The sequence below is a fragment of the Aethalodelphis obliquidens genome, unplaced genomic scaffold (assembly GCF_003676395.1).
Source record: "Aethalodelphis obliquidens isolate GAN/ISIS:26980383/991018 unplaced genomic scaffold, ASM367639v1 scaffold1, whole genome shotgun sequence".
Lineage (NCBI taxonomy): Eukaryota > Metazoa > Chordata > Mammalia > Artiodactyla > Delphinidae > Aethalodelphis > Aethalodelphis obliquidens.
Window position 1 is genome coordinate 55,708,969 of NW_020837945.1, and position 15,206 is coordinate 55,724,174.

Below are 15,206 nucleotides of genomic sequence, written 5' to 3' on the forward strand. Positions count from 1 at the left end.
AATAGTTAATCAAGTCCAGGAAGCACAGAGAGTCCCATACAGGATAAATCCAAGGAGAAACACGCAAAGACACATATTAATCAAACTATCAAAAATTAAATACAAACAAAACATATTAAAAGCAGCAAGGGAAAAACAACAAATAACACACAAAGGAATCCCCATAAGGCTAAAAGCTAATCTTTCAGCAGAAACTCTGCAAGCCAGATGGGAGTGGCATGACATATTTAAAGTGATGAAGGAGAAAAACCTACAACCAAGATTACTCTACCCAGCAAGGATCTCATTCAGATTTGATGGAGAAATTAAAACCTTTACAGACAAGCAAAAGCTGAGAGAGTTCAGCACCACCAAACCAGCTTTACAACAAATGGTAAAGGAACTTCTCTAGGCAAAAAATACAAGAGAAGGAAAAGACCTACAATAACAAGTCCAAAACAATTAAGAAAATGGGAATAGGAACATACATATCGATAATTACCTTAAATGTAAATGGATTAAATGTTCCCACCAAAAGACACAGACTGGCTGAATGGATACAAAAAGAAGACCTGTATATAGGTTGTCTACAAGAAACCCACTTCAGACCTCGGGACACATACAGACTGAAAGTGAGGGGATGGAAAAAGATATTCCATGCAAATGAAAATCAAAAGAAAGCTGGAGTAGCAATTCTCATATCCGACAAAATGGACTTTAAAATAAAGACTATTACAAGAGACAAAGAAGGACACTACATAATGATCAAGGGATCAATCCAAGAAGAAGATATAACAATTGTAAATATTTATGCACCCACCCAACACAGGAGCACCTCAATACATAAGGCAAATACTAACAGCCATAAAAGGGGAAATCGACAGTAACACATTCATTGTAGGAGACTTTAACACCCTACTTTCACCAATGGACAGGTCGTCCAAAATGAAAATAAATAAGGAAACACAAGCTTTAAATGATACATTAAACAAGATGGACTTAATTGATATTTATAGGACATTCCATCCAAAAATAACAGAATACACATTTTTCTCAAGTGCTCTGGAATATTCTCCAGGATAGATCATATCTTGGGTCACAAATCTAGCGTTGGTAAATTTAAGAAAATTGAAATCGCATCAAGTACCTTTTCCAACCACAACGCTATGAGACTAGATACCAATTACAGGAAAAGATCTGTAAAAAATACAAACACATGGAGGCTAAACAATACACTACTTAATAATGAAGTGATCACTGAAGAAATCAAAGAGGAAATCAAAAAATACCTAGAAACAAATGACAATGGAGACACGACGACCCAAAACCTATGGGATGCAGCAAAAGCAGTTCTAAGAGGGAAGTTTATAGCAATACAATCCTACCTTAAGAAACAGGAAACATTTCAAATAAACGACCTAACCTTGCACCTAAAGCAATTAGAGAAAGAAGAACAAAAAAATGCCAAAGGTAGCAGAAGGAAAGAAATCATAAGGATCAGATCAGAAATAAATGAAAAAGAAATGAAGAAAACGATAGCAAAGACCAATAAAACAAAAAGCTGGTTCTTTGAGAAGATAAACAAAATTGATAAACCATTAGCCAGACTCATCAAGAAGAAAAGGGAGAAGATTCAACTCAACAGAATTAGAAATGAAAAAGGAGAAGTAGGAATTCCCTGGTGGCGCAGTGGTTGAGAGTCCGCCTGCTGATGCAGGGGACACGGGTTCATGTCCCGGTCCGGGAGGATCCCACATGCCGCAGAGCGGCTAGGCCCGTGAGCCATGGCCGCTGAGCCTGCGCGTCCGGAGCCTGTGCTCCGCAACGGGAGAGGCCACAACAGTGAGAGGCCCGATACCGCAAAAAAAAAAAAAAAAAAATGGAGAAGTAACAACTGACACTGCAGAAATACAAAGGATCATGAGAGATTACTACAAGCAACTCTATGCCAATAAAATGGACAACCTGGAAGAAATGGACAAATTCTTAGAAATGCACAAACTGCCGAGACTAAACCAGGAAGAAATAGAAAATATGAACAGACCAATCACAAGCACTGAAATTGAAACTGTGATTAAAAATCTTCCAACAAACAAAAGCACAGGACCAGAAGGCTTCACAGGCAAATTCTATCAAACATTTAGAGGAGAGCTAACACCTATCCTTCTCAAACTCTTCCAAAATATAGCAGAGGGAGGAACACTCCCAAACTCATTCTACGAGGCCATCATCACCCTGATACCAAAACCAGAAAAAGATGCCACAAAGAAGGAAAACTACAGGCCAATATCACTGATGAAAATAGATGCAAAAATCCTCAACAAAATACTAGCAAACAGAATCCAACAACACATTAAAAGGAACATACACCATGATCAAGTGGGGTTTATCCCAGAAACGTAAGGATTCTTCAATATACACAAATCAATCAACGTGATACACCATACTAACAAACTGAAGGAGAAAAACCATATGATCATCTCAATAGATGCAGAGAAAGCTTTCGACAAAATTCGACACCCATTTATGATAAAAAGCTGCAGAAAGTAGGCATACAGGGAACTTTCCTCAACATGATAAAGGCCATATATGACAAACCCACAGCCAACGTCGTCCTCAATGGTGAAATACTGAAACCATTTCCACTAAGACCAGGAACAAGACAAGGTTGCCCACTCTCACCACTATTATTCAACATAGTTTTGGAAGTTTTAGCCACAGGAATCAGAGAAAAAATAAGAAATAAAAGGAATCCAAATTGGAAAAGAAGAAGTAAAGCTGTCACTGTTTGCAGATGACATGATACTCTACATAGAGAATCCTAAAGATGCTACCAGAAAACTACTAGAGCTAATCAATGAATTTGGTAAAGTAGCAAGATACAAAATTAATGCACAGAAATCTCTGGCATTCTTATACACTAATGATGAAAAATCTGAAAGTGAAATTAAGAAAACACTCCCATTTACCACTGCAACAAAAAGAATAAAATATCTAGGAATAAACCTACCTAAGGAGACAGAAGACCTATATGCAGAAAATTATAAGACACTGATGAAAGAAATTAAAAATGATACCAACAGATGGAGAGATATACCATGTTCTTGGATTGGAAGAATCAACATTATGAAAATGACTCTACTCCCCAGAGCAATCTACAGATTCAATGCAATCCCTATCAAACTACCACTGGTATTTTCCACAGAACTAGAACAAAAAACTTCACAATTTGTATGGAAACACAAAAGACCCCAAATAGCCAAAGCAATCTTGAGAACGAAAAACGGAGCTGGAGGAATCAGGCTCCCTGACTTCAGACTATACTACAAAGCTACAGTAATCTTGACAGTATCGTACTGGCACAAAATCAGAAAGATAGATCACTGGAACAGGATAGAAAGCCCAGAGATAAACCCACACACATATGGTCACCTTATCTTTGATAAAGGAGGCAAGAATATACAGTGGAGAAAAGACAGCCTCTTCAATAAGTGGTGCTGGACAAACTGGACAGGTACATGTAAAAGTATGAAATTAGAACACTCCCTAACACCATACACAAAAATAAACTCAAAATGGATTAAAGACCTAAATGTAAGGCCAGACACTATGAAACTCTTAGAGGAAAACATAGGCAGAACACTCTATGACATAAATCACAGCAAGATCCTTTTTGACCCACCTCCTCGAGAAATGGAAATAAAACCAAAAATAAACAAATGGGACCTAATGAAACTTCAAAGCTTTTGCACAGCAAAGGAAACCATAAACAAGACCAAAAGACAACCCTCAGAATGGGAGAAAATATTTGCAAATGAAGCAACTGACAAAGGATTAATCTCCAAAATTTACAAGCAGCTCATGAAGCTCAATAACAAAAAAACAAACAACACAATCCAAAAATGGGCAGAAGACCTAAATAGACATTTCTGCAAAGAAGATATACAGACTGCCAACAATTGCATGAAAGAATGCTCAACATCATTAATCATTAGAGAATGCAAATCAAAACCACAATGAGGTATCACCTCACTCTGGTCTGAATGGCCATCATTAAAAAATCTAGAAACAATAAATGCAGGAGAGGATGAGGAGAAAAGGGAACACTCTTGCACTGTTGGTGGGAATGTAAATTGATACAGCCATTACGGAGAACAGTATGGAGGTTCCTTAAAAAACTACAAATAGAATTACCATACGACCCAGCAATCCCACTACTGGGCATATACCCTGAGAAAAGCATAATTCAAAAAGAGTCATGTACCAAAATGTTCATTGCAGCTCTATTTACAATAGCCAGGACATGGAAGCAACCTAATTGTCCCTCAGCAGATGAATGGATAAAGAAGATGTGGCACAATGGAATATTACTCAGCCATCAAAAGAAACGAAGTTGAGTTATTTGTAGTTATTGAGTTATTTGTAGTATTTTTCAAATGTAAAATAGATAGCTAGCGGGGAGCAGCCACATAGCACAGGGAGATCAGCTCGGTGCTTTGTAACCACCCAGAGGGGTGGGATAGGGAGGGTGGGAGGGAGGGAGACACAAGAGGGAGGAGACATGGGGATATATGTATATGTATCTGATTCACTTTGTTATACAGTAGAATCTAACACACTACTGTAAAGCAATTATACTCCAATAAAGATGTTTAAAAAATAAAAATAAAGTAAAACCCTAACTGATTTTTGAAGAGAAGCTCAATTAGAATAAAAATTCAATTTTATTATTGTAATAAAATCTGACACCCCCCCCCAATAAAAAAGGATTAAGGGGAGTAGGAGGAGGAAGAAGTTAGGAAAACAGATCAAACTGTTAGAACCCTGCGCCACAGCAGATGAGGTGATCTTGGAGATTATACGACAATATAGCTGAAATAATCAGCAGTGGTCAGATTCAATATAAATCTGAAAAGTAATCAATACTCTTATCATTTCACTTGAAATTGCACAACTGTTGGTACAAGAGCCAGAGTGACATGTGCCTGAAACTTGGAAGAGAGGGAAATGAAATGCCCTAATATGAAAAAAAATCCTTTCCAAAGGCAGACTGACAGACATTAACAATACCCAAAAGTAAGAACGTGCTGACCGGAATAGAGATGTTCTCCATATAATGTGAAAAAAACACACTCAGAAGAGCACAGGGAGGCACAGGATGAGGGTGCTGGGCCAGTGCCCTTTTAATGTTACAGTTGCAATTGGTAACATCAACCCTGTCATCCCATGCAGGGAGATGGACACAGTGGGCTGTCTTAGCTGGAAGCCCTTTAAGTATTCAGGCACATAGCTCACCAGCACCATCAGACTGTAACTGGCCAACCCATGCAGACTGGTATAAAGGGAAAGAATACACGATGAAATTCAGAATGTAACTTCCAAGTGGACTGAGGCTGGATTTATATTTTAAATGACTAAACTGCCGTTATGATATAATATGACAGTCTTGGGAGTTTGGATAATGTGAAGTCATTCCTGTGAGATGGACTTTGTTTGTGGAGCTGAACATATATTTTGGAGCCTATTACATCTGAAAATAAGATCCTGGGCTGCAGTAGATTCACCAAAATAATAAAAAGCACCTAATTGCAGCAGGTGGTCGGTAGCCAATTGCTCTTCCTTAAGTGATAACCTCTTGCAGCCCTGCACACCCTCCTTCTTTAAATTTGACAGGCGCAGGGTCAGAATTAGAGCACATGCACACACACATACACAACACAAGCACCACAGTTAGACGATAACTGGGGAGGAGCCCAGGGGTTAAGAACAATCTTTTTTTAATTTCTGAGTTTAAGAAGTCCAGGCAGACAAGCATTCAGAAGCAATTATTTCCTACTTGAACTGCTGCAACCGCAGCCAAACAGAAAAATTAATGGGCATTACTGGATAATGTACAGTATTTATCCAAATTAATGAGATACGATGAATTTGAAAACAGACCTCCTGTCAGGATCATAGGACACAAATAAATCACACCACACACATTCACACAAGTAACATAAGAACCTGAGAAATATGACATAAAAAGACAGCAAAAAATTTAGTATAAATGTCATACCTAATTTGTGAAAAAGCACTTGCTAAAAGCTGCATGCACAGCTTAGGGAGGTGACAAAGCAATGGCTACATGAAAAACACACAAAGACTTTGAAGATTCTGCAAAGCAGGTCGTGACTAGTAATATTCACAGGTACAGTTATATCACATTTGGCTTCAAGGAGGTAAAGAGGTTGAGTTATTGACAACACCAGTTGTAGTCTTCTGGCCTCTGATTAAAGTTTGACCCTTTTCCTTTTGGAAACATGTTGGTGCTTTCTTCACATCCTGGATTTAACTGTCAATAAATTCTCATTCACAAATCACTCCTAGAGCTTTTCAACATCCCTTCAGATACCTTCTTAAACCAATTATAATGATGGATGAAATGATATGATGGTTGGGAGTAATGAGGGTGGCAAGGGAGGGGGAGGATACAGATGAAACAAGACCAGCCATGAGTTGATAATTGTTGGAGCTGGGAAATGGGCACATTCGGGTTGACTGTGCTATGTCTGAAATGTTCCATAATGAAACTTTTAAAAATAAAACCTCCATTACTGTTATATCATGTGCCTTGTGACAATATTGTTTTGCCGAAGAGCACATAAATTAGGCTAAAGTCAGAAGACATTATGCTCCTCATTGGCTCATTTATAATTGAAACTTAATCCACAATCCTAAATAGCATTTTGAGGTAATTTACCTTAAGACATGTATAATGACACAGGCCTTTTTCTGAATACTCTCACTTATATTATTATGTCAGAAAATAACAACAATCATGGCAACTATAGTTATTCTTATTTCAATTGAAATTTAGTTATAAGCTTCTTGGCAACTGAGGTATAAAGAGAAATACAGTGAGTAATAAAATTCATATTCCGATAAAAGAAAATATGAACTTGATTTTTTTCCTGATATTAAATTTAAACATTCAAATGAACCTTTTTATTATAACACAAAGGGCTCTCTATAACATAATGGACAGTGTCTTTAACATGGCTTCACAGATGAAGTGTTGCTCATATTCCTTGAGTCGATTCTTCCTATATGCTAAGGGCTTTTACACTTGGTTCAGTGAGGGAAGGCAACTCTGCTGGGGTCTAGGGTACAGTAGTCCAGATATGTAGGTCTTTGAAATTGACTACCAAGTTAGAATCAGGGATACACAATCTACAGAAGTAAATGGAAAGTATGTCCATATTTCTTGAAAAGACTTCTCTTACCAGGACCTATGGCAGTGGCCTAATTTAAGTCAGATTACAATTATACTTTCTGGTGAGAATCCACACTGTGAATTACAGAAAGGTTCAGAGGCTTTTTGGATTTGGGCATGCAGGTTTTGAGATGAACTTTCAGTTTTATATATACACACGCATACACATTAACATAATATTAAAGCTTTCTCACCCTGATAACTAAAATGAAAAGCATTATGAACTAGTGGTCAGGAGGTATAAGTCCCAGTTGTATTTTTACTAGTTCCTGTAGCTTTAGGCAAGCAACAAACTTTCTGAGTCTTGTTTCTTCACCTAAAAACTAGGTTATTCAATTAAACGTTTCAGTTACTTGAGGCACTAATGTGAAATGCTTCTTGGATTCCTCTCATCTTTATGGATGTGAATAAATTGCAAGGCGTCATTTAGTCAGTAAAGTTTATCTCACCTGGATTATATCCAAATTGCTGTTGCTGGTTTCAACGTCAATCAGAGCCTTACATTCCTGCACAGGGTTTTGTCTCTGCTTCCTCTTCATTTCCCAGGAAGAGGCCTATAGCAAGGTATTAACAAAAAATATACAAGGATTAGTAGCAATCAGTGGTACACATTAAACCACCTTCACTCTTTCCTTCTTCAGCCTCTAGTAACTGCTGACTTCTGTAGGATAAACAGAGGAAACTCATTTTTTGATCTTTGCCTTCAAGAAGTATGACTTAGATATTCACATGTGAAGGCTAAATAATAGAAAACAACAACGACATAATATTATAATGCAAGTTAAGTATGAAATGTGTGGTGTAGATTATAGTGCTCAATGGTGAATCAAAGGGCTTGTAGTATTTTGCAAAGAATCTGCATGAATTACTGTCTATATACTGAATATATAATGTCTCATATGGATATATACGTTGTTCTTAAAATTTATGCCGATGTCGCTGGGGGAAATAAGATATATATTCATTTCAAAATATCTATAATGGCTTTCTTTTATTATTTTTTAAATACATTTATTTATTTAATTTATTTATTTTTGACCGCGTTGGGTCTTCGTTGCTGTGAGCAGGCTTTCTCTAGTTGCAGTGAGCAGGGGCTACTCTTCATTGCAGTGTGCAGGCTTCTCATTGCAGTGGCTTCTCTTGTTGCAGAGCACAGGCTCTAGGAGCATGGGCTTCAGTAGTTGTGGCACACAGGCTCAGTAGTTGTGGCTCGCAGGCTCTAGAGCGCAGGCTCAGTAGTTGTGGTGCATGGGCTTAGTTGCTCCACAGCATGTGGGATCTTCCTGGACCAGGGCTTGAACCCGTGTCCCCTGCATTGGCAGGCAGATTGTTAACCACTGTGCCACCAGGGAAGTCCCTATTATATTGTTCTTAATCAGTAGATACTGAATATGCCTAGTATCATGTGAGATGTCTGCAGTCATTAAAAAAAATTTTTTTGACAGTTTCAACATACATTTTATAAAATATTGGCTATATTCCCAGTATTGTACAATATATCCTTGTAGCTTATTTTATACATTAGTGGTTTGTACCTCTTAATTCCCTACACCTATATTGCCCCCCTTTCCCTTTCCCCACTGATAACCACTAGCTTGTTCTCTATATCTGTGAGTCTGCTTCTTTTTTGTTATACTCACTAGTTTGTTGTACTGTTTGATTCCACGTATAAGTGATATCATACAGTATTTGTCTTTCTCTGTCTGCCTTATTTCTCATAGCATAATGCCCTCAAAGTCCATTCATGTTGCTGCAAATGGCAACATTTCATTCTTTTTTATGGTGGAGTAGTATTCCATTGTATATATATGAACCACCTCCTGTTTAGCCATTCATCTGTTGATGGACACTTAGGTTGCTTCCATATCTTGGCAATTGTCAATAATGCTGCTATGAACATTGGGGTGGCTTGTATCTTTTCAAAGTAGTGTTTTGGTTTTTTCAAATATATATCCAGGAGTGGCACTCCTGGGTCATGGGGTAGTTCTATTTTTAGTTTTTTGAGAAACCTCCATACTGTCTTCCACAGTGAATGCACCAATTTACATTCCCACCAACAGTGTACAAGCATTCCCTTTTCTCACCAATATTTGTTATTTGTGGGTTTTTTGATGACAGCCATTCTGACAGGTGTAAGGTGATATCTCATTATGGTTTTGATTTGCATTTCCCTAATGTTTAGTGATATTGAGCATCTTTTCATGTACCTGTTGGCTTTCTGTATGTCTACTGTGGAGAAATGTATACAGTAGTTAGATCTTCTGCCATTTTTTGACCGGGTTGTTTGTTTTTTTTGATATTGAGCTGTATAAGCTGCTTTTATATTTTGGAGATTAATCCCTTGTTGGCTGAATCATTTGCAAATATTTTCTCCCATTCTGTAGGCTGTCCCTTTATTTTGTTTACTGTTTCCTTTGCTGTGCAAAAGCTTTTAAGTTTAATTAGGTTCCATTTATTTATTTTTGCTTTTGTTTCCATTACTATAGGGGACAGAGCAAAAAAAATATTGCTGTGATTTATGTCAAAGAGTGTTCTGCCTATGTTTTCCTCTAGGATTTTTATAGTATCCGGTCTTACATTTAGGTCTTTAATCATTTTGAGTTTATTTTATTATCAATTACAAGGAAAAAACTGCAAAAAACAGAAACACGTGGAGGCTAAACAATATGCTACTAAACGGCTAGTGGGTCACTGGAGAAATCAAAGAGGAAATCAAAAAATACCTAGAGATAAATGAAAACAAAAACACAATGATCCAAAACCTATGGGACACAGAAAAAGCAGCTCTAGGAGGGAAGTTTATAGCAATACAAGCTTACCTCAGGAAAGGTAAATCTCAAATAACCTGACTTTCCACCTAAGGGAACTAGAGAAAGAAGAACAAACCAACCCAAATTTAATAGAAGAAAAGAAATCATAAAGATCAGAGCAGAAATAAATGAAATAGAGACTAAAAGAAAAAAAAATAGAAAAGATAAATGAAACTAAAAGCTGGTTCTTTGAAAAGATAAACAAAATTGATAAACCTTTAGCCAGACTCATCAAGAAAAAAAGGGAGAGGGCCCAAATCAAAAAAATCTGAAATGAAAAAGGAGAAATTAAATGGACACCACAGAAATACAAAGGATTATGAGACTACTATGAACAACTATATACCATTAAAATGAACAACCTAGAAAAAAATGGACAAATTCTTAGAAAGGTACAATCTCCCAAGACTGAACCAGGAAGAAATAGAAAATATGAACAGACCAATTACCAGTACTGAAATTGAATCAGTAATTTAAAAAACTCCCAGCAAACAAAAGTCCAGGAACAGATGGCTTCACAGGTGCATTCTATCGAACATTTAAAGAAGAGTTAACACCTATCTTTAGAAACTATTACAAAAAATTACAGAGGAAGGAACACTTCCAAACTCATTCTATGAGGTCAGCATCACTCTGACACCAAAACCAAAGATCTCACAAAACAAAATTACAGTTCCATATCGCTGATGAACATAGATGCAAAAATCCTCAACAAAATACTAGCAAACTGAATCCAACAATAAATTAAAGGGATCATACACCATGATCAACTGGGATTTATACCAGAGATGCAAGAATTTTCAATATCTGCAAATCAATCAACGTGATACATCCCACATTAACAAATTGAAAACTAAAAACCATATGATCATCTCAATAGATGCAGGAAAAGCTTTGGATAAAATTCAACATCCATTTATGATAAAAACTCTCCAGAAAGTGGACACAGAGGGAACATACGTCAACATAATAAAGGCCAAATATGACAGACCCACAGGTAACATCCTACTCAATGGTGAAAACCTGAAAGCATTTCCTCTTAGATCAGGAACAAGACAAGGGTGCCCACTCTCACCATTTTTATTCAACATAGTTTTGGAAGTCCTAGCCACAGCAATCAGAGAAGAAAAAGAAATAAAAGGAATCCAAATTGGAAAGGAAGAAGTAAAACTCACTGTTTGCAGATGGCATGATACTATATAGAGAAAATCCTGAAGACACCACCAGTAAATGACTAGAGCTCATCAATGAATTTGGTAAAGTTGAAGGATACAAAATTAATATACAGTAATCTGCTGCAGTTCTATATACTAACAATGAAATATCAAAAAGAGAAATTAAGGAAACAATCCAACTTACCATCACATCAAAAAGAATAAAATACCTAGGAATAAACATACCTAAGCAGGCAAAAGGTCTGTACTCTGGAAACTATTAGACACTGATGAAAGAAACTGAAGATGACACAAACAAATGGAAAGATATATCGTGTTCTTGGATTGGAAGAATCAATACTGTTAAAATGACCATACTACCCAAGGCAATCTACAGATTCAGTTCAATCCCTATCAAATTACCAATAGCATTTTCACAGAACTGGAACAAAAAATGTTTTAATTTGTATGGAAACACAAAAGACCCCAAATAGCCAAAACAATCTTGAGAAAGAACAAAGAGGCTAGAGGAATCATGCTCCCTGACTCCAGACTGTACTACAAAGCTACAGTAATCAAAACAGTATGGTACTGGCATAAGAACAGACACATAGATCAATGCAACAGGATAGAAAGCCCAGAAATAAACCCATGCATTTATGGTCAATTACCGACAAAGGAGGCAAGAATATACAATAGAGAAAAGACAGTCTCTTCAATGAGTGGTGCTGGAAAAACTGGACAGCTACACGTAAAGGAATGAAATTAGCACGTTCTCTAACAACATATACAAAGATAAACTCAAATGGATTAAAGACCTAAATGCAGTCACTTTTTGATGTTGGAAAGTGTTTCTTCATACTTGAAAAGGTGAGAAACCACTGGAATGAAAAGCTTATGATACAGGGAAAGGTCTCCTTTGATTGGAATGGCTAGAGGTAGACTCAACTTCTTGAGGGCAAAACCTGTCTTATTTATCTCTGAGTCCACAGCACCCAGCCCAGAGTAAATGCTTAATAAATGTTTGTTGAGTGAAATGAATTAATCAAGGAAACTAAGGGAAAATTCAAAGGAATTAAAAGTTGCAGATGTAGGAAACAAATACATTATTTTTATTGGGAGCCCCATCTTCAGGAAATGGTGGGGGGGGATTAGTATAAAAAAAGTGGAATCTTCTGAGAAATTCAAGTATGTGATAAAACAATTCTCTAGGAAGAACAATTAATTAATTACCCGTATTCAGAGAGCTGAATTGTGGTATATATAAGGTAAAACACTGGCTAATTCCAGAGCCATTTTTATCAAGCTTTTGGAACACATAATAAGATTTAGTTGGAGTGTTTAGCCTGTCTTCCTAATTCCATCTACTTAGGCTAATATCAAAATTAATCACACTTCCTGTACTTCCTCTGTATGGAAGTGGTAATGCCTATTGTTGTGTTAACTGGATAGGAGATTAGAATGTACTGCAAATAATCCTCAAGTAATCAAAAGCCTTTTGAATTGCAGTTTAAACCTGACTAAATTCATTTTTCAAGTTCTTATCAAAAATTTCACAGTCTTCTGATCTATCCACTTCACTTCCAGATTTTCTTAGTATAGACTATCTTCTGAGGTAAACTTATCTTCCCAAGAGTTGACGTACAACATGTCTTCATTTCTTTACCTTCCACTTGCTAATCAATCCATTCTAATCTGGTTTCTATTCTCTCTAGTCCAACAACAATAAAATTCTTCCTGTGATCATCCCTATTACCACTAAGTCATTAAGTCAATGGACTTTTTAGGCCTTTGCCTGGTTGAGTTAGCCTCTCAACAGAATTCAGCTTCTCTGACCACCTACACCCAATATCTCAACAAACAGGTCAGTGCTCCCTCCTCAAGGCAAACACACAAGGAACAAAGTATCCACTCCTCTTCACTCCACAGGATCACCCTCACCCACACCGTTATTTCCCCACAGGGCCATTGCAATAGCCTTTTAACTGCTCTGCCCACATTCACTCTGCTCTCTACTAATCCATCTTTCATACTCAACCAAAGCAATCTTTTCTAAAGGAAGATAAGATCACACCACTTCCCTGCTTAAAACCCTTCAGTAGTTTCCCATTGCTTTCAGGATAAATACAAAACCACTTATCAAAGCCTATAGGTCTGCATGGTTCTGATCACACCACAGCCCCCTTTTCCCCCTCTGCCCCACCATAGCTTAGTTGTCTTCTTAAGTTACTTTGTATTACATGTTCCCTCATTAGCAAATGATGTTTGCATTGATTGGAAATGCTCTTCCTCCCCTCTTACCCACTTAGCTGGAATTCTATCCTAAAAGTTATATGTCATTGCTTTTTCAGGGAAGACTTCTCTGTCCTCCCAGAGTCAAATCTCCTATTACAAGGACTCATGCTACTATTTCATAAAAATTACCACAGTAGCAGTTCACATTTGTCTGTATAATCATTGGATTGTCTGTCTCCATCACTAGACTATAAGTTCAGTGGGGGCTTGGGACCATATGTGATTTTGCTCATAGTTGAATCCCCTGTAGCTGGCTGGCATACTGAATAGCACATAATAGATGATTTTATATATATATATATACATATATATATATATATATATTCACATATACCTACGTGAATCTCCATATTTAAAGTCTAAAATGTGTTATTCTAACACCTGGGCTCACTTCAACTTTGCGATCACTTGTACGTTGTTTTTGGAGCATGCAATCCACCCACAAAATAGGCCTACAAATCCCAAATCTTGAAATTCCACAGCTAATGAATGGAAATCAGGGGTTAAAGGAGATATAACTATAAAGTAATAGCAACTACTTTTTACACTATAAGCATGAAGTTTTTTAGACATAGCAGAAGTTGAGTATCTGCTGAACAGATGAATTTTTACATTCAAATATGATACATAATTTGAAGTAAAATTCTGAAGATTGTAGACAGATTCAGCTTAGCTTCTTCTATAGTCTCAAGAAAAGACTTAGGGCCAAAGTTTCAAAATTATAGGGAACTGGATTTCAAATATTTTAAGAGAATGAGCTACCAAAAATGAAATGAGAAAGGCTGCCTTAGGAGGTAATGAGTCTCCATCACTAAAGATTTTCAAGAATCCATACCATTTTCCAAAGATATTACAAAGATATCTCACAAATGTGTGAGATATTTCTGTAATGTAACTATTATTCAGAATAATTCCTTCTGAAAGAACCATGCCTGAAATCTTGTCTCCCACCATGCTTAACACAGTATCTTACACAGGGCTCAGTGGATATTTGCTAATCAAATTAGTTTCTTGCTTTCAGAACCTATGGTAACTCATTTGAATATTTTCCATGTGCCCCATATTCACCCTTTAAGGGTGAATTTAATTTTTGGAAACAGTAAAAAGACATTAGAAGTCAAATTTGATTAAGAAGGCAGATAAACTAGGCAATAAATTTTGGCTTATAAAAGATTTTTTAAAAGGTAGTGAGATAATATCTGTAGTCATTTAACACTGAATCTGGCACAGGGTAAATGCCCACTCAGTTGTAAGTGTTGTTACTGTTATATACTGAATCTGAGGGCAGATTCTCAAAGAGGAATTAAATAAGTGTAACCTTGTAAGAATAAAAGTGTAATGATTCCTTTTAAAAGAAACAAACTCACTTAGATACGTGGAAATTCTAGGGTGGTATATTCATTAAAATCAAGCTCAGCACTTAGTTCTATTATCAACATCACATCTCATTTTTCCAGAACTTTGACTACAGGGATAACTACTTATGTAAAATTTGGCTATGCATTTTTGCTATAAAGCATTGAATGCAAAATCCTCAAGATTACAGGTTTATCCTATACAAATATTTCTCTCTTAAATACAGATTAAAATCTTTATCCCACAGAGGTGTTCTTTAGGAGCCCTTCGGTGCTGATATTAGCAACCTGACTTTTGCTCCAAAAGAGAGAATACAGAAAAAAAAAAAGAAATTGGGACCTTGTCCAGGAAACTCAG

The 15,206-nt window shown here is 36.7% G+C and overlaps 1 protein-coding gene across 3 annotated transcripts in view; it reads right to left on the reverse strand.

Moving 5' to 3' along the window:
* Nucleotides 1-15,206, reverse strand: part of MORC1 (MORC family CW-type zinc finger 1) — a 350,777-nt gene that overhangs the window by 38,159 nt on the left and 297,412 nt on the right. For all 3 annotated transcript variants that reach the window (XM_027104268.1, XM_027104263.1, XM_027104274.1), the window contains one exon: nucleotides 7,684-7,788. In XM_027104268.1, the coding sequence (XP_026960069.1) occupies nucleotides 7,684-7,788 (105 nt within the window). The remainder of the gene's footprint in view (nucleotides 1-7,683; nucleotides 7,789-15,206) is intronic.